Source organism: Genypterus blacodes, unplaced genomic scaffold (genome assembly GCF_046128005.1).
Source record: "Genypterus blacodes isolate CSIRO-AG114 ecotype Tasmania unplaced genomic scaffold, CSIRO-AGI_Gbla_v1 ptg000147l_1, whole genome shotgun sequence".
Classification (NCBI taxonomy): Eukaryota; Metazoa; Chordata; class Actinopteri; order Ophidiiformes; family Ophidiidae; genus Genypterus; species Genypterus blacodes.
Window position 1 is genome coordinate 1110604 of NW_027466949.1, and position 19239 is coordinate 1129842.

Genomic DNA, 19239 nt, shown 5'->3' on the forward strand with positions numbered 1-19239 from the left:
AGAAGACTGTGCCCCGTTGGAGGTCACACTACAAGGCCATTTGGTTGGTGTGAGAGTGTGTTGGCTCAGGCTTGGAGTGTATCAAAAGTGTTTACATAACAGGATGCTCTGAAAAGGTTGACTTGAACATCTCTGATAGCAGTATGATTAAACACCCTCCCCCCCCCCCCCCCTCTCTCTCTCTCTCTCTCTCTCTCTCTCTCTCTCTCTCTCTCTCTCTCTCTCCCTCTCTCTCCTCTGCTGTCCTCTCCTCCCTCTGTTCTCTCTCACCCTCTCCTCCTGCTTCTTCTGTATTCCGCTGGTGTGTTGTGTAACGCCTTCTCCTCAGCTCAGGCAGGTTTCTCTGTATTCCTGTTGCATCGTTCTGCTGCTGCCGGACCGCTTCTCTCTGTCTCTCGTGTGTGTGTGGAGAAAAGAGGGAGTAAGAGAGAATATGTTTGCCTGTGTGTGTATGTGCGCGTGTGTATCAGTCTTGCAGTCCTCTGTTGCCATGGCAACGCTGGGCACATGGCTCAGGCAGCTCCGCGGCCCAGCACTGCCAGAGTCGTGCTGCAGGAAGCCTCTCTGGTAGAGAAATGCGCGCACACACACACATAAACACACAAACACACACTCCCACCATGTGATTCAAAGACAGACTGACTGATGGACAGACTGTCTAACACAAGCTGAGTGAATTCTTCCATCCTCCATGGCACAGACGGCTTGCACCTCGCGCTGCATTGCCTGGCTTAACACAGAGCCATGCCTCTCTGACTCAAACCAGGCTCTAGCCATCCTAATGAAGTGCACCTACATCTTAAACCTACACCCTACAGTAACCTACATCTTAAAATGAGCCTCTTCATCCTTCCTGCCAGTGGATCCTTCAGGCCCCCGTCTCATGTTTAGGCTCCTTCAGCTGCTTGACTATGATGGCTGCTGCTAGCTTTGCTTTCATCAGGTAGCTGCGTGTGGCTTTAAAGTGATCATAACACGTGTGTGCAAGTATCAGTCAACAAGCTTGAACCTGAGCAGTAACTTCAACTACTGCTACACCTGCACCACAGCCTCACTCCTGCTTGACATCTTAGCTATCAGCTTTGTTTACGGGTTACAAGCCTGAACCGTTTTGTGTAAGACACAGCCAAAAGGTAGTATATGACAATTCATGTTGATATGTTTAAGTGTTGCTAAGTAACGGCTTCACTTCCAGTTTGGCATTGGACGAAACAAAACGTTTTGGTTGCAGTTAAGGCAGAGATACACACACATACGATTAGTGAGATCACTTCCTGTTTATCTGATTAGAAGGCGGTGTGCCGATTTCTCTAAAAGATAAAGCTCAAATTGTGGGCTGTAAACATCTGAATGGTGCATCAGCCCATGTTGTGTGTTTAACTTGGCTTTGCCCAGGAAGTTATGCTCAGAAATGCATGTGCGTCTATGACCTTGCCTTGTGACCTTGACGCTGGATGATTTAAATATGTAAGTCAGTAGCAAAGGTCCTGAGCCGAAACCTCAGCCAACCTGCTGCGTTTGATGCAAATCAGATAGAAAATGTTTGAGTCATTGCAGTGACAAACAAACACAAACCGTCAGTGATTATGAGACACCAGCCTGCTATTTTGTAGTGTAATAATCTGAATCTAGTCAAAGAAATACAGCTTTTTTCTGTATTTTTAATCTTTGTGCTTGTGTTGTCCACAACGCCGGTTTCGTTCTGTGTGTGATGATTAAAAGCTGTAACATGGTCAGTCCATTACATGAAACACAAGCTCCGTTTCAGGCGTCGGTGGACGAGATGTTTTTGATGGGGAAATGGCACATGGGGCTGGGGTTGCATTCTTCCAGGCATGCATATTTCATTAGCTTCTGTGTGCCCCACTGACACAGTGCAGCTTTCATTTCCCCATTAGGCTGCAGGCAGAGGAAAGCAGAAGTCTTGGCCTATTCTCATTTGACAAAATACTGCGTCATAACCTGGATTCACTCGGCTCTCCAGGCTCCAACATGCTCTGCAGGAGGGGCGGCCGTCCCCTCACACGGAAATGTTTTTGATGAATGCAAAAAATACAGCATGACATGATTTTTGGATCCCGTCCTATGGAAATTTCAGATCCACTTTCGAGGAGCTTGTACGGAGCGCAATCCAAATGTTCTTGCGCAATCCAAAAAATGGTTAAATTTGTTGGTACGCCTGTGTCCTCTAAAATGACAAAGACATCTATCTAACATGTCTCCCTCTCTTGCAGGTTGTCGGTCTTTTGGGGAAGGGGATGCGCTGGACGACGGACTACAGGTGAGAGAAGTCAAAGTCGGGAGATCTCTCTTTGGGGTGTCTGACCTTTATGCATGACCACCCTAAGTATCAGTACCTCAGTGCTTCATCTGTGATGTCCAAACCAATGTAGGTAGTACTGCACTAGAAGTCAAGCAGAGCCAGAGTGCAATCATCATGCATGGATGCTGGTGTTCAGACCTCCCTGCATTGTGTCATAACCTACAATATTAAAGAGCGAGGAGACACAATAGTGAGGTCTGTGGATTTGGTGAGCTACATGGACCGCCGAGCTTATATGGTGACGGGACCCCCTCCTTAGTAATATGCGAGACAGCTGCCCAACCACAACTGCAAAGCCCTGCTCTGCTGTAAGGCTCACGGGGGAGAGCAGTTCAAACGTTGCGGGCCTCTCTAACAGAAGGAGAGCCATAGTCAGAACCCGAGCCACATGTTTGAACCTCAGCCCAGCCAGGTGCGAACACCCTCGCTTTTGTAACAATCGTTGATAGAGCCTTTACAGGTGTTCACCCGCCGCCGTTTTGGACCCCGAGGTGAAGCTGGGCGTCGGCCAGCGAACGTACAAGACCGGGCTTACCTGTCTCCATCAGCGTGCCTCTGTAGCTGTCTCTCATATTACAACTGATGGCAATATAATAACCACCGCCTCCGGAGACGTTGTTGAAAAGCAGCCCGGTGAAAATGTTCTGTGATTTTGAGGTTGTGCAACGCTGCTGTGTTCAAATGCGGTGCGGTCTTTGTTGATAGGCTGAGAGGAGCTAGAGGTCATTTTATCGCTTTAGCGCTTGCGTGTGTTTCTGCTTCATTCCTAGCTTTAGTGCTTTATGGACTGTTCGTTTGTGTTGAAGGCGCCCATGGTCTGTTTGGTGGAGAACAGCAGGCAGGTGTACATTTCAGGTCTACACACCCACGTTCATTTGTTTAAGATATCAGCCCTGTTCCAGGAATACTAGTCACCTGTTCCACTTCTTATTACAGAGTAGGTGAAAACAGGCAAGTGTTCTAATCTAATCTCAAATGGAATAAAGAAGCAATGAGTTTATTGCACACTTGCCAGGGGCTCCTTGTCACCTTTGACCCCTAAGTGTCTGACTTGGCCCCGTTGATGTGAACTAGAAGAGGAGAAAGCAGTGAGGGGAGGGAGGGAGGGAGGGAGGGAGCTGCGTTCCTGTTCCTGTGGTGAAGTTCCTCTTTAAGGAATCAGCCTGAACTTACAGGAAATCCAATGGCACCACTGTTGCTAAGCAGGGGGGAGGAGGGGTGCGTGTAGAGAGGGGGGGGGGTGCACGAGGTTCAGTGTGTGAGCCACCAAGGGTGTCGCCATGGTGATTTGGCATCCGAATGTTGCGGTCGGAGACCTGGGCTACAGAGAAACAGAAGTGAACCAGCAGCCACAAAACTTTGAAATTGCTCCTCTGTAATGCCATCACACAACAAGGTGTGTGACGCCAACCGGTTGGCTTCACACACCATCGCTGTCCCAGGGGAAGTAGCAGCTCTGTCCCAAGGGACTGAGACCCTGTTGAGTAGACACACACCAGTGTCTCGTCAGCATAGAGGTCACCATCAAACCTTGTTAAGCTGCCTGAGTCCATTCAGACATCTTGTACTGATATCAAGGAGTTTAGTGGAATGTGGCTGCTGCGGCTGGTATTCAAGACAGCCTTGTATTGATACAGCATTTTAAATGTGTGTGTGTGTGTGTGTGTGTGTGTGTGTGTGTGTGTGTGTGTGTGTGTGTGTGTGTGTGTGTGTGTGTGTGTGTGTGTGTGTGTGTGTGTGTGTGTGTGTGTGTGTGTGTGTGTGTGTGTGTGTGTGTGTGTGTGTGTGTGTGTGTGTGTGTGTGTGTGTGTGTGTGTGTGTGTGTGTGTGTGTGTGTGTTGGTGCATGTGTGCGTTCATTCAGGACTATCTGCACAACCCACATTCTGCCCAGCAAGGCTCAGTGGCCTCTAGTGTGTTCCTCACAAGCATACCACATTATTCCTCTCACACTGAGGGACATACACACACACACACACACACACACACACACACACACACACACACACACACACACACACACAGACACACACACACACACACACACACACACATGTTTTACCCAGACAGAATGAAGACGAAAAACCTCACTATGCACAACTCAGCTGTTAGCAGTCAGGAGAGATGTTTTAACAAATACTTTAGCAACAAAGTTAAAGTTTTTGTCTCTTCTCAGCTTTGTTGGCCAGTTGACTTTAAATTCGGTGTAACTTCCAGCTGCACTGGTGTGTTTTATAATCATGTTTAATAATGACCTCATTGAGCCCTGAGCAGTGTTTCAACAGATACTACAGTCTGGAACTCCACTCAACTTTACTTTGCATTAATTGCGCCCCGTGTATTTTCCCTTTGTTTACATGCAGCGTCTTGTCAAAACACGCTTTGTTTGCGCCTCAGGTTGAACACACTTCCTGTGTCATAAAACAGTAACAAAGCCGCTTTCTGGAAAGGTTTAAACTTGCACCTTATTCACCTCAGTTATCAGTGGCCAGTGGCTTTCTTCAGTAACAATTCACCTGCATGTTTGGAACGGTGGGCAGTAGCACCACTCTCTACCTTTAACAGTGCTGTGGGTTAAGTGTTACCCATGGTTTCCCTCATTAGGAGCAGTTGAATAACACGTTCATAGACACAACAGTGTAAGTGTTGATATGGAGCCCTGACTGCCTGCTGCTAATCTGCTCCTCTCTGTTCTGCACACATGCACACCCAGTATGCATGTGGGCCGGCCCCAGCCTCCCCCGTCCACAGCCCCCCGTGCTTTGCAGGGCGGAAGTGCATGGATCCCTGATGTTGGTGTGGAGCCAGGTTGCCCCTGGCTCCCAACCACCTCCACCCCCCCACCCCCCCCTCTTCTCCTCTCCTCCCGCACATGGCCACATCTCCAGGGTCAGATCAGCTCCAGATTGGCCCCCACGCATGCCTTTGAATGGCGGGGCTTAGGCAAGCGCTTTAAAAGGAAGCCCAAGTCTGTTTCCCATTTTGCCCCCCCGCACCGCGCCCCCCACCCCCCCTCTCGCTCCTTTCTCTCTGTCTCTCACATACACACACACACAGCTGTCATCTGGCTTTTTAAGTTCTGTGCTGCATTTCTCCAGCTGGAGCTGGTTTATGACATTCCCTCTGCAGACTCTTTGGCCTCTCGCTCTCTCTCTCTCTCTTTTCTCTTTCTCTCTGTCACACACACTCACACACGCACGCATACATACACACACACACACACACACACGAATACAACACAAACTCATTTTTTCCTGTTCTGTTCTTTCTCTTCTCTCTGTCCACCGTCTCCTATTCCTCACATTCCCCTGCAGACACTGTTACACCACTTGGTATGTTTGGAGGCAAAGAAGGAGCAAAGGCTCAACACACACACACACACACACACACACACACACACGCACACGCACACGCACACACCCCATGTGTTAGCAGTCTAGAGGGGGGAGGCAAGTGGAGGAGAGGAGAGAGGGAAAAAAGAAAGAAGAGAAAGAGATGAAAAAACGAAGTCAAAGGAAGCATCTCTTAGCAACCACAGGACAGTAATTACTGTAGCAGCAGCTGGGAGCAAACCAGATTTCCGCTGTGCGTTAAAGCACTGGCGTGGGCTACTTTACACACGGCACAGACTAACCAGAGCCAACAGCCTCCTCCACACGCAGAGAGAGAGGGAGAGAGAGAGGGAGAGGGTGGGTGAAAGAGGGAGAAGAGAGAAGGACTAACCCTGCCTTGATGAGGTCGGGGTGTGTGTGGGAAAGGACAGCTAACCAGTGTGTACAAAGCCTGGATATGGTTGTATTCCTGCGGACTGGGATCAAAATCTGTACAGTACATGTGAGGGTGTGTGTGTTTGTGCGTGTGTGTGTGTGAGTGTGTGTGTGTACCTGCGTGGGACTTGAAGAGCGAGCCTTTAAAACCTCAGATACACTTTTGATCGATTTTATTCGTTTAGACAACATACAGGGAACGATTCGACGCTCAGGTTTCCATGTTCGACCCTCTTCGATGCTCCTCCTCCTCACGTCGTCCACATACATGTCGTGTGATTATCTGGCACGTGAACGTGCCAGGAAGCGGCACAGATGGTTTTGTGCGTTTGGAGTGTTGAAATAACGCTGGACAACATGGCCACGAGGCTCTTGATGTAATAACCCAGCATCCTCCCCCACCGTTCATCACCTCTGCATGCATGAATCATGAAGGAACCATCACTATTTGATTTTTCATTGCTACACGAGCGCTGAAGTATCGGGGAGGGCGACCGGGTCCAGAATCGTGTTCCTGCGGCCCGGCGTAAACGCTTGAGCCGCGTTTGACGCAGACCGAGGCCGAGCTGGAAGGAATGTCAGCCCCCCCTCCTTTCCTCGCTTCGCCTTTCACGCTTTTACAACATTTTTTGTTTGCAATAAGCGCCTCATTTCTTAGAGCACGTGTTTGTCGATCTCTTTGCCATTCAAACGCTCGTGGGAATGATAGGAACTCGGCTCTAAACAGAAGGGCCTTGAGTCATGGCCGCACAGCAGACATGTGGCAGGATGCCCCCTGGTGGTCACACGTGGAACACAGCCCACACAAACTGACTCAGGATGGAACGGCAAAACGTTTAGGGATGTAAATAACACTTATTTTCATCAATGAATCAGTTCCCTTTAGTCTCTCAAAGGCCAAAAGCCTGAATGATTATAAAAAACTGTTTACCAGAACTTTAATCACGTTTTAAAATGACATATATTATGTAAAATTGCTGCCTTACAATGACCTGTTAGATGGTTATAATGGTAGGACAAAGGTGTGTCATTCTTTCCTGTAGCCTCCAGATAGTTATGAATTTTAATGTGATAAAGGACTTGAATTTAAAGAATGTAAAGTGATGAATGTTAACTGAAGAGTTGATGAAGTTGTGTACGTTCTGATCTGCTGTTGGAGCTTCTGTTCATCACTGAAGTCTGGGGTGAATTTGTTTTCACTGAGGCTGTTTCCTGTCCGTAGGTGTGTGAGGAGCCTCCGTCCATCTGCACCCCCATGAAGGAGCCCTTCTCTCCGCTGAACAACGTGGTCTCCATCGAGCCATTCCGGGGCTGCTACGTCCGCGCTCAGCCCTTCGACGAGTTTCCCTCCAGCAACCGCCGCTACCTTCCGCCACAGGTCAGAGGACAGACCGGCTCCCATCGCTTCTCTTTGATTTGTTTTGTTTGCCATGTTGCAGAGTGATCCAACTGATTCTTCATGTCTTCCCCTCAAAGGTCTCCTTCAAGTCGACCCGTCATGTCAGCTTTCACATGGACGAAGAGGAGATCGTCCGCATCAACCCTCGTAAAGACGTTCTCATCCGAGGCTACGAGGATTACCGCCATCCTGTTATGTGGAAACAGGAGGCGGAGCGCGAAGATCTGGACTTCCCCACCACGCTTCACAAACTGGACAGTAAGAAGTGTGAGTACCCTTTCCCCGATGGGCCTGGCGGGGACTCCCTCTCCGGCCCCGGCATGGGCATGGGGACAGGAATGGGGCTGGGGCTGGGCAAGGACACGGCCATCAAGACCCAGCCCTCGCCCCTGCTGAAGTCCAAGAAGGGCCGGCGGCGGCGAGAGGACGGCGAACGCTCGCGCTGCATCTACTGTCGAGAGATGTTCAACCACGAGGACAACTGGCGGGGGCAGTGCCAGGACGCCCCCGACCCCATTAAGCAGTGCATCTACAAAGTCAGCTGCATGCTGTGCGCCGAGAGCATGCTGTACCACTGCATGTCCGACTCCGAGGGCGACTTCTCGGACCCGTGCTCGTGCGACACGTCGGACGAGCAGTTCTGCCTGCGCTGGTTGGCCCTGGTGGCGCTCTCCTTCATCGCGCCCTGCATGTGCTGCTACCTGCCACTGCGCGCCTGCCACCACTGCGGCGAGGCCTGCCGCTGCTGCGGCGGCAAGCACAAGGCCGCGGGGTGACCCGACGCCAGACTCTGGGACACCCTCGACGCTAGCTAACACCGGAAGTGGATAAAAGCGGAAAAATGAGAAGCTGGCATCCTTTTTTCATTCCCCTCTCGGACGGGGCGATGTATTGTTGATCCCCGACTCTGAGGGCTTTTGGAGATTTCAGTTTGTGTTTGTCGCTGACAAGCAGCAGTGGAGGACAAACCATAATGCTTTGTGGAGGCTCCGAGCATCACGTTAGGTTCAGGAGCTTAATCTGAGGAGGAGGCAACCAGATTAATAGACTTGGAGATGTTACTAAACACACCTGTACACACGCAAAACACACACACACACACACACACACACACACACACACACACACACACACACACACACACACACCCAACAAACACACACACACACACACAGACACGCCGTAACACTTTCACACACACCTGCGAAGCGCACAGCGAACGCCGGGGCCACCAATGTCAGAACTCTACAAGTCAACGTGTAACTTTATGAAGGAAACTAGTCTTTTTGTACAGAGAGCGGCAACGTCAACGACGAAAAAGAAAACCCAACTCTTCTGCGTACAGGAAGTCCTCGCTGTGTGTGAGTGCGCTAAAAGGGATATGCTCTTGCTTCTGTGTGAGTTTGCAGTTACATTACATTACATTACGATCATTTGGCTGACGCTTTTATCCAAAGCGACTTACATTACATTACCACCCTTCGCAGAGGGGGGAGCAATTGAGGGTTCGGTGCCTTGCTCAGGGGCACCTCGGCAGGGGCTCAAACCGGCAACCCTCCGGTTCCCAAGCGGAAGCTCTACCCACTGAGCCACTGCCTCACAGTTGGGGGTAACAGTGGCCTTCCCTTTCACGGCTTCAAGCGTTTGCTGACGATGTAATTACTAGACGGAGAACGTGCACTAGAGATGATATTGCCCCTTCCTCCCTCCCTCCCCCCTTCTCCTCCCCCCTGAGTTAAAGGTTAACCCTCTCAAATTGTCGTGGTACAGTAATCGCCCTATTTAGTGTCACTTTTTAACATTTTTGGAGATGTTGCCGTGGTGGATGTACAGCCAATGTGGTTCCTTGTTTTTTTTTCACCGCACGTTGGGATGAAAAAGAAACTTTCCAAAGCGTTCCGGCTTTTCCCGCACACTCGTTTGAGAAGATGTTAAAATTCAAAATCGGATCGATTATTATGATTGTTTTTTCAGGCCGATTGAGAGCGCATTCCAACACATAAAAGGGATGGATTCCACCGATCAGAAGGGAAACATGGTAATGACGTTACCATCCTCAGCCCCTCACCCCTTCTCCCTCCTTCCAAATATAGTAGTCCATCCATGCCATGAAACAGCATTCAAACCTCTTTAAATTAAGACACACCCGACACATTTACAAGTCCGTGTAATAATCCAGCCGTCACATGGAGCGCTTTGGTCCGGTTACTTAACTGTCGTAGTGAAATTGGTGTTTTTGTTTGGTTATTGTTGTTTTTCCTGCTCTAATTATTCTTTTTTTTTTTTTTCCAACCAAAATACGAAAAATGTTGCTCAACCAGCAAGTTTTTGTTTTGGTGAATGGGGAGGTTTTCATGGCCGCTCCTTGGTTAAACGACGAGGCACTTAAATCAGATCAGGCTATTCTTAAGTCCATGACCCCGCCCCCTCCCCCCCTCAGATTATAGATTAGCGTGTATATAAACTGTAACATCTAATTTGGCATTTTTGAAAAGCACTGGTTTCCAAGCTTTGGTTGCAGCACCCTCTCCTCCGTTTGTCTGATGATCTTTATTTTCCTTTTATCCCTCCCTCCCTTGTATCTTGTGTCAGTGTGGTATCGAGTCCACAGGAAGTGTCCCACGTGTTCAACAGGCCCCTGAATGCATCGTGGAAGGAATGCGACGTACCTTTTGAGCTGTCGAAAGCATACAGGTGTTGTGTATGTGTTTCTCGTCTGTCCGTGCGTGTGTGTGTGTGCGTAGGTCTTCTTCGTACGCACTGGTGAACGTCGCCCTGTTTTCCCTAAAACGTCTTCTCAGTGTCTCTTCTGTCTCATGTGGGACGAAAGGCGACGACAGAGCTGTTAAGATCCTTTGGCGGGAAAAAGAGACGAACTGTGTGTGTGTGTGTGTGTTTGTGTGTGTGTGTGCCAGAGTGAAGCTGATTTTATGACCCCCTCCTCCCCCTCCCCCTCCTCCTCCTCTCCCATGTAGTTCAGATCAGGATATGTAAGCCAGATCCCAACTCTACAATCTGGCCTCAGTGACCCAAACGCTCCCTCAAACGCTCCACAGACGGATCCAGCACATTTGGTGGCTGGGCCTTCTGGACCCATTGGACTCTGCATGTTGCTGCATTTCTCCTCACCTTCTTCCAAACTCTCCACTCTATGCCCCGCCCACCCCAAACCCACCCCCTCCTCTCCCGACGCTACCTTTACTTTCTATGCAAAACTCTCTTAACACGGGAATCACATTGACCTCTGTGCAGGCTGAGTGAGTGACGGGACAGGACACTTTAACGCTATATAGGTAGACGAGCGACCCCCGCCCCATCCCACCCCATCCCCACAACCCCTGGTACCAAACTCCAAACACCTGTAAATACTAAACACTATATTTAAATACTTATAATAATCCCAGCTTTTTTGTTTTGTTTTGATTTTGTTTTGGAAATTTTAAAGATAGAGCTGTATTTATCTTTGCTGTCAGCATATACTGTAGCTTCAATTGACAGCATTATGTACATAGGTCACCTTTTAGTATTATTTCACATTGAAAAGTAGAGGGCGTTTGCGATGGAAATGACTATTGAGCTTCTAATAGAGTTTCACTCTAGTTTTGTACGGTAGAAGGAAGGATAGCGCTAACACGGTACAGTAGTGGCAGTCCACTTCTTCCAAACGTTTGATAAATATATATACGTATATATAAAGCTGCTAGATACAATCACTAATTTTATTGTGTTGACAGAGGAAAAAAAATCAGCTATGAACGACTGTTAAACCCTAAATGTCCCCAACAGCGTGTAATCCATATGTGGAGGTGAGCGCGTGGACGTCGTCAGAGCGATGCGTCTGTCCCTCAGGTTGGACGTTCGTGCGGGTGCTGCGTGTATGTGTGTTCTCTGTAACCTGTGTGTGTGTGTTGTTTTTGCGTGCGTGCGTGCGTGTGAGTGTATGTGTGTGCGTGGGTTTTTTTGGGTGTAAATGAAAGAGACCCGTTTGTCGTCATCCTCTCACTCTCTCTCTCTCTCTGACTCTCTGATTCTCTTTCTCTCTCTCTCTCCCATTGTAATTGGATTATTTTTCTTTCTCCCTGCATTATTGCAAGCTGAACCAAGGTTTGACGAACCTGATTAAAACTTGCTGGCTGAGAAGCAAAATGTAGGACGTGCATTTATACAAAGTGTAGAGAATGCTGAAATAACACTTCTCCATTCTGCATTAACCAGCACAGTGCAACTTCCTGTCATGTACTGTATTATATATGCAACATGTGTCTGTCCGCTTTAATATATATATATATTTTTTGACCTGCATTATATAAGACTTCAGTTTTAACCACTTTGCTGCTAGTCTTTTATCCTCTCTCATTCTTGGAAACGTGCATATCTTTGGGAATGCATACAAGTGTACATTCTTGACATTGTGTAGATTTAAAAAAAGAAAAAAGCTATATAATAAACCCGTTTCTCTTCGATGTATTGTTTTGAAAGGTTACTTTTCACAGCAGTCGAGTGGTTATGTTTCGATTCTTCGATGCTTTGGTGCACTGATGATATATGTAAGCTTTTTTTCATCTTACAGCGCTTGATGTAACATTTATGTGATTAGTTCTAAATAGTGGAAGACATTTGTGTTTTGAAAATTGCAGTATAAATGGTACTACTCTTAACTATTCTGTAAACACTGCCTGTTTTCTTTCCCTTTTTTCTGTTTCTTTGTGCATATTTCCTTCTTTTCTTAGTGCCATCAGCTTTTACATCCTGACAACCTCAAAAAAGTGCCTCACGTCCATCCTAGTTTCCATCTTACGACTTAACATCTCTCGTTCTGGTTCTATTGGTTTCTACATGTCTAGGTATTTCTACCACAGTTCGAGAATACCAAGTATATGATGTAAAATTTATAGTCCCAATAACTCATGTCATAATTGTATTTTCTTTATACAGATGTAGCTCGTTACTTTTCATAAATATATAATGTAAATATGCATACATATGTTTGTAACTGTTTTTATGTTACATCATACACTTGTAATTTGACATATCAAATAACATTATCATAATAAAATGGTGAGTTTTAATCTTTGCTGTTCAGATGTCCTGTTTGTTTTCTTCATTTTGAAAAGAGGCGACACTTGAAACTCTCAACTGTAAAATAAAGATGGGGAGTGTTGGGGCATTTTTTTTAGGGGATGAAAATTTGAATATTTCTTTTCAAGGTTTGACGACTTAAAAAAAGTAAAAATAATAAAGTGCTTGAAGCTGCTTGTTCGCTTTTTAGATTAAGACATAAAAAAAAAACCCACAAAGATATAAATTAATACAACAATAGATAAATATAAGTAGTCGGTGTGGCCAATGACCAGTGACCAGTTAGGAACAACGGACACTGAGGGTGTTTTGAAGGAGCCTTAGACACCATACCTGCTTCTTTTAATTTGTCACCCATCTGTAGCATGCCCTTAATAAACATCATTTTTGTTGTTGATAGATGTATATAAATGAAATATTTAATCCACTCCAGCCATAAGGTGTTACAAATACTTGAAGGTGCTTTAATATGACTTTGGAAACATAAATAGAATAAAACAGTCCACAACCATAAATGAATCAGCATCTTAACAAACAGAAGAGATTAAAACCAAAACGAATTGTCATCGTAAATGTGAGTAAAACACATGTACACTGCTGGTACAAACAAACTAAATGAATTAATAACGTGAATCAATACGTTAATATTAATGAAATATGTTCTCTTAAGAAGCTTGTGAATGTAATACATGTAAACCGAGTGGGGTAGGAACTAAAGTAGCGGAACCTTTACTCAAAGGTCTCACTTTCATTCCGGCTGCTGTCTGTAGCCGGAACATCACGATGCGTGTTTGTGAAGAGAGGACGCCGCAGAGATGAATGGGAGCTAAAGTTGCGTCTGTTCTCATGTAAATTTAGATACGTCATGCTCTGTTGTAAACACACGTAGAATAAACTCATCACACCACCGGTTCCGCCATGGAGTGCGACATCTTGGACTCACTGGAGCAGCTCGGGTAAACGAAATGTCTTATAGCTCGTAGCCTGTTAGCTTCGCGTATCTGCGCAGCCTCTGTCGCACGCTCTAGTACTTCTTACCATTCTAATACCTCCATATTTGTGTTTGCAGCTATGACGGCCCTCTGCTGGAAGAGAAGGCGCTGCTCGGAGCCGCAGAGGTCGGCCTGTCCTCCCCGGAGTTTGTGGAGCTGTGCAGGTGGTTAGCATGCAGACTGAAGCCTCTGTGTGCGCTGGAGGAGAGCATTTCCTCCGGACCAGGTGAGCCACATCCGGGCACTTTACCTACAAAGCAGATAGAGACGTGAATTCTGTTGCTAAAAGATCAAATGTGTGTATGTTTGTCTGTGTGTGTGTGTGTCTGTTTGTGTGTGTGTCTGTTTGTGTGTGTGTGTGTGTGTGTTTATGTTTGTGTGTGTGTGTGTGTGTGTTACTGTCCGCGTGTGTGTGTGTGTAGATGACATGGAAAGCCTGCAGGTTGAGCTGAGTGGTTTCCTTAAAGAGCTTCACTGTCCCCATGACGACGTCGTCTCTGGGATTCTCACAGGAAGTTTATCAAACAGGACGGATCACCTGAAGTTCCTCTGTAAGCGATGACGTAACAAACACACCTCTGCTTACTGCAACAATCACAAAGTCCCACACAGGTTACCGGGGCGACTGCTAAAATATGTTTTCCCTTCTTATTCATGAAAGTGTTTCTGAGCTCTGAGCTTCAGGCGGCTCAGATCCTGAGGAGCAGGCGGAGCTCGGGTGCAACCGGAGAACATGCGCCGGTGTATCAGGAGCTGCAGGACATCTGTGAGACACTGAAGCTCCCAGAGCCCAGAGGACAGGATACAGAGGGACTGTTTGATGACCTCAGAGACAAGGTGGGACCATGTGAGACATCTGTGTGTGTGTGTGTGTGTTACCGTTTCATCTCCATCTTTAGTCTTTGCTGCCCTCTAGTGGTAAAGGGTTTGGTTGCCCTGATTCAGTTGAATTCTTACTTTGTGTTGTTAAATGTTGTCTCTTTACAGGTTATTAAAGTACTTGAAGATCTCCCAAGCGGCTACATTGGAAACCCGGTGCTAAAGAAACCTCTCAGCAGTGAGCAGTGGGTAAGCAGGACGGTGTGTGTAGTTGTGTGGGTCTGTGTGTGTTTTTGGAATGTTTCTAATACATCGACTTACTTTGTGTTTTTTTTGTTTTCCCGCAGGAGAAGTTGCACAGCATCAACTCGGTCCTGTCGTCAGAGTACGAGTGTCGGCGCAGGATGCTGATCAAGCGCCTGGACGTCACCGTTCAGTCTTTCGGGTGGTCGGACCGAGCAAAGGCACGTTCATCTCACTTGCTTTAAAATGGCGCCCTCTGTATGTTCTAATACGTAACCCATCGGTCACTTTAAACTTGACTCAAACGCCGCCAGACTGTAATTCCACCTCTTTTCTTGTGTGTGTGTTAGGCAAAGGTGGACAGCATGGCGAGCGCGTACCAGCCGAGGAGGCACGCGCTCCGGCCGCAGTCGGCGGCGGGCGCGGCCGAGCTCCTGGCCGCCAGGGAGGACCTGTGCAACGTGGTGAAGACGAGCAGCGGCTCCAGCAGGGAGAAGACCGCCTGCGCTGTCAATAAGGTACACGGGCCGTCTGTCCCTCAGCCTGCCCCCGCACGTCTCAGTCTCACAGCCGTCAGAAGAGTCCTGACCGGGGCTGAGGGACTGAGATGCAGCTTCATCACCAGATGAAGTTTTCACCAGATTCTGCACCAAAGTTAGTCTTCAATCAGTTAGGTTCACCAGCAAGAGCATCTGTGCTGCAGTGTGAAGTGGTAGTATCGTTGCTATGGTTACCTGCAGTTTGGTATGTGCGCCAAACAGCGACAGACAGACAGACAGAAAGACAGACAGACAGACAGACAGGCTCTGCTCAGCTGGAGACATACACAAGGACAAGAGACATTTAACTGGGATTCAACTCCACTATAAAAACACACAATGGTGTCACATTGTGTTTTAAATAATTTAATAACAAGATTAAGAACACTTTTAAAAAGACAAAGTTACAGCACATGTGTGAATGTTGTATGGTCCATTAACTCATAAAGACGGGCCGAGAGGAAGAGAAGTGCAGAAGCTGCTAGTGTGAAGGCAGGAAGAGAGAGGAACGCTTCTCTCAGGGCAGAACAAGGCCAGGGAGTGTGTCCATACAGGGTGGAGAGTGTATGTGTGTGTGATCTGCCAAGGCGGCGGGTCACTGCAGCCACTGGAGGGCCTGCAGGTCTTGCAGTGAGTGACGGCAGCTGGCGTTTTTGGCGAGGCAGCACTGCAGGAAAGAGCGGCAGTCTGAAAGGAAAGAGGTGAAAGCAGATTAATACACAGATGACAGAGTCTGGGTGTAAACACACACGGCTTGTGTAACGTTTGTCTTTGACTGACCGGCGGACAGCTCTGTGTGGATGTAGGGGGTCCTGAAGACGGTGTCTCCATCGTTCCTGAAGGGAAATCTGCCGTGTAGCATAGTGAAGAGCACAACGCCCAGCTGCCAGACCGTCAGGGGGTCGGCTTCGTAGCTGTGGTCCAGGAAGTACTCAGGTGGAGTGTATGCAGGAGTGCCTACAACACACACACACACACACACACAGGGAGAGGTTAATGAATGGTGGGCAGGGGGGAGGGAGACTGGAGTCTGGAAGCTGATGTGGACGACCTACATAGCGTCTCTGTGTAAGGTCCTGGTATCAGGATCGTCCCACAGCCAAAATCGATGACTCGTATCCGGGGGCCATCAGGTCCGGTCTGAACCAAGATGTTGTCCGCCTTGATGTCTCGGTGCAGGACGCCTTTGGAGTGGAGATCAAGGAAAGCTGCCACCAGCTGTTTCATTAGGAACTGAGAGAGGGAGAGAGAGACGGAGACATTTAGCATATTTGCATCATTACACACTTACACACAGACGTACACTAACTTACTTTAGCCTCGTCCTCCTGCAGGGACATTCCATTGGACGTAATGTAGTCAATAAGGTCTTGGCAGGGCTCTGGGCGCTCCATGACTATGATGACCTCATTGTCGAACTGGAAGTTGTCGATCAGGGCCACGGCTGCACAGCTGCCAGCTGTGGATCCTTCTGCTGCCATGGAGAGCAGCATCACCTCCAGAGGAACGGAACATCTCAGTCCATTCAACACCTGGACAGAGACACACAAAGAGACAATGTTGACTTTAAAGAGACACTGATCAGGCCTTCATGCCTCATGTTGGTATGAAACACTCACTGTTGGGACAAGTTCCACGTGACGGATGGGGATGTGTTTGATGGCCACCTGTCAGACAGAAACAAGTTAAGTGAGGTGAATCTGATCTGAAGCCATAGAACACACTGTGTGCTGTGTGTAGTGAGTTGTGAATGTGCTTGTTTGTGTTGACCTACTGGTAGATTGTCCACTTTGCGATGTCCAGCATGGACGGAACCATAACCACCCGTACCCAGCAGCTCCTCCTCCACATACATGGACTCAAAGATGGCTGAACACACACACACACACACACACACACACACACACACACACACACACACACACACACACAGATGAGTCCCACTGGCTGAACCTGTCAAACTAGAATGAGGCTCAAGCTTGATGTAAACTCCTAGTCCTGGTGTAGCTGTAGAGTCTCACCCCTCTGGTGAGTTCTGTCGGTCTCTCTGGGTGACGTCAGAGGCCTTTGAGGTCTATCGGTGTCTCTCTCCTGCTCCTCTGGGCTGCAGGTCAGGCTGTGGTCCTGGGTGACGCTCTGAGACCCTCTGGCCCTCTTGATCGCGCTCACTCGCCTCTTCATCGCGTTCACTCGCCTCTTCATGGCGCTCACTCGCATCTTCATCGCGCGCACTCGCATCTTCTTGCTGGCATTAGAGGAAAACCTGTGGCCAGCTGAAAAAATGGAAAATAGAAACCTGACATTTGACATAATCTAACCTCAGCTGTCAACTGTGTCTAGAATAAGCATAGAATTACTCACTGTGTAAGTCTAGATGAACTTGACTCTGACAGTGAAACCGAGCTTTCAAAACAAAAGTTTAGACGCAAGTTTAGACTGTTGCGCACTTTTAGTTACGCTTCCTACGAAAGAGAACAAATAAGTTTAAGAGAAAATGTGTGATGGAGCAAACTGTCTTTAAACGCGTGTTAGCTTCATCTGCGGTCTGAACGACGCGACCGTTTGCGGCCGTTACAGAGCTACAGATGCACCTGAACGCCTCACGTTTAAATGTCTGATCGGGAAATTAGCCGTTTTGGAAACAATTGAATGAATAAGAGTCAATTCAGACATTTTACACAAAGGAACGGGAGTAATGAGTGTTTGTTTGTTAAGGCGAAGCTCCATGAACATGTCGTGTCCACTAACGGTCCCTGGGGTCGAAGGCTTCAGTGTTTCTGCGTCTCTACGCGGTGATAAACTGAGATTTAAACGGGTTTCTTTTCAAAAACAACTTATATACTAACTTCTATCCGTTGGTCGAACACAGATTTTGACTTAAAAAAACATCAACAACAGGAAATCAACAAGTTTTTAACGGTAACGTCACCCGGCCCGTCTATAACCGCCGCGGCACGAGCCATAACTCCAATTGAAACACTGATAAAGTCAGGAGTAACGAGTTTCTACTCACCGGGACGCCTCGTAGCGGCCGGGTGGGCAGCGGGCACAGACGCGGGCCCCATGGTGCGCTGACGGCGGGCAGGTGCGGGCGGAGTGTCCGAGCGGCTCATACCTGCGGTCTGGATGAAGAGGGTGACGAGGATGCCCGCTAAGGTCACAGTGCAGCTGCGTGCGTGCGTGCTTGACGTCAGAAACTGACAGAAACGGGACGAACTGAACTGATTGTTCACATTTGAACACGTTTTAAAACTTTTAGTTCTACCCGAATTGTTTTTAAGGGGATTGCTTTTGACTATTTTTTATTTTGTTGTATTTATTTATTTTTATTTTATTAAACTCTTCAAAGCTTTGAGTGACTCCAGTGTGCCATGTCACCATTCTCTCTCTCTCTCTCTCTTTGTTTCTGATCCACAGGTGCTGATGGGACGAGTACCGGACCGGGGGGGAAGACCCTCAGAGATACAAGCCCCCGCTCCAGAGATGCCACCCTGGCAAAAGAGACAAGACGGGGGAGGAAGGGGTGGCTGGCGAGGAGGACGAGGTGGGCTGAGAGGAGGAGGAGGCTGGCGAGGAGGAGGAGGAGGAGGAGGAGGAGGAGGAGGAGGAGGAGGAGGAGGAGGAGGAGGAGGATGGAACCAAGGCGGACATGGAGGAGGACATGGTGGACATGGAGGAAAGAGAGGGCGGTATAAGTACTGACTTCCCATCTGTATTTAATAGTATTCAGGTTCAGCTTGTGACATAAACTGATATAGTTTTCTACAGAAGAAAACTTTTTTTAAACCCATAATAAGACAAAGTGTCAGACTGGCAGCTTTTCTGTGACATTCTTCCATTTGGATAGTTTAGAGTGAGAAGATTGGAAACCCTGTACACTGTAATGTCACACTGTTGTATTGGATGACATCAGTGTACAGGCGTTTCAGAGGCAAAAGCTTCGATTTGTACTGTTATTGTATAATAGTTTTCTTTAGCTTTTGTAATAATATCAATGCCAGTCATGGCATTTGAAGTTTGCTTCATAGGAAGGTGAAAATGATTTAGTGTTGTGTCAAGTTTTCCTCCTGTTAGACAAA

The 19239-nt window shown here is 47.8% G+C and overlaps 3 protein-coding genes across 3 annotated transcripts in view; 2 read left to right on the top strand and 1 right to left on the bottom strand.

The window, feature by feature from the left end:
* The window catches only part of spred1 (sprouty related EVH1 domain containing 1), a 30927-nt gene extending 18365 nt beyond the window's left edge, over positions 1-12562 (top strand). The window contains exons 4-6 of the mRNA XM_076165567.1: positions 2235-2281; positions 7312-7467; positions 7566-12562. Coding sequence (XP_076021682.1) covers positions 2235-2281; positions 7312-7467; positions 7566-8264 — 902 coding nt within the window. The 3' untranslated portion in view covers positions 8265-12562. The remainder of the gene's footprint in view (positions 1-2234; positions 2282-7311; positions 7468-7565) is intronic.
* A 750-nt stretch (positions 12563-13312) lies between these two features.
* fam98b (family with sequence similarity 98 member B) lies at positions 13313-18862 on the top strand. The gene is made up of 8 exons (XM_076165529.1): positions 13313-13523; positions 13637-13785; positions 13982-14110; positions 14221-14396; positions 14547-14627; positions 14726-14842; positions 14972-15139; positions 18578-18862. The coding sequence occupies exons 1-8, from the start codon at positions 13486-13488 to the stop codon at positions 18860-18862; spliced, it is 1143 nt and encodes a 380-aa protein (XP_076021644.1). The 5' UTR covers positions 13313-13485.
* Positions 15596-17015, bottom strand: LOC143012406 (serine/threonine-protein kinase pim-2-like). Its single transcript, XM_076165512.1, has 6 exons — positions 16935-17015; positions 16780-16827; positions 16474-16692; positions 16216-16393; positions 15941-16117; positions 15596-15847 (listed from the first exon to the last, which is right to left on the bottom strand). Exons 1-6 carry the CDS (start codon positions 17013-17015, stop codon positions 15756-15758), a joined length of 795 nt encoding a protein of 264 aa, XP_076021627.1. The 3' UTR covers positions 15596-15755.
* Positions 18863-19239: the final 377 nt, after the last annotated feature.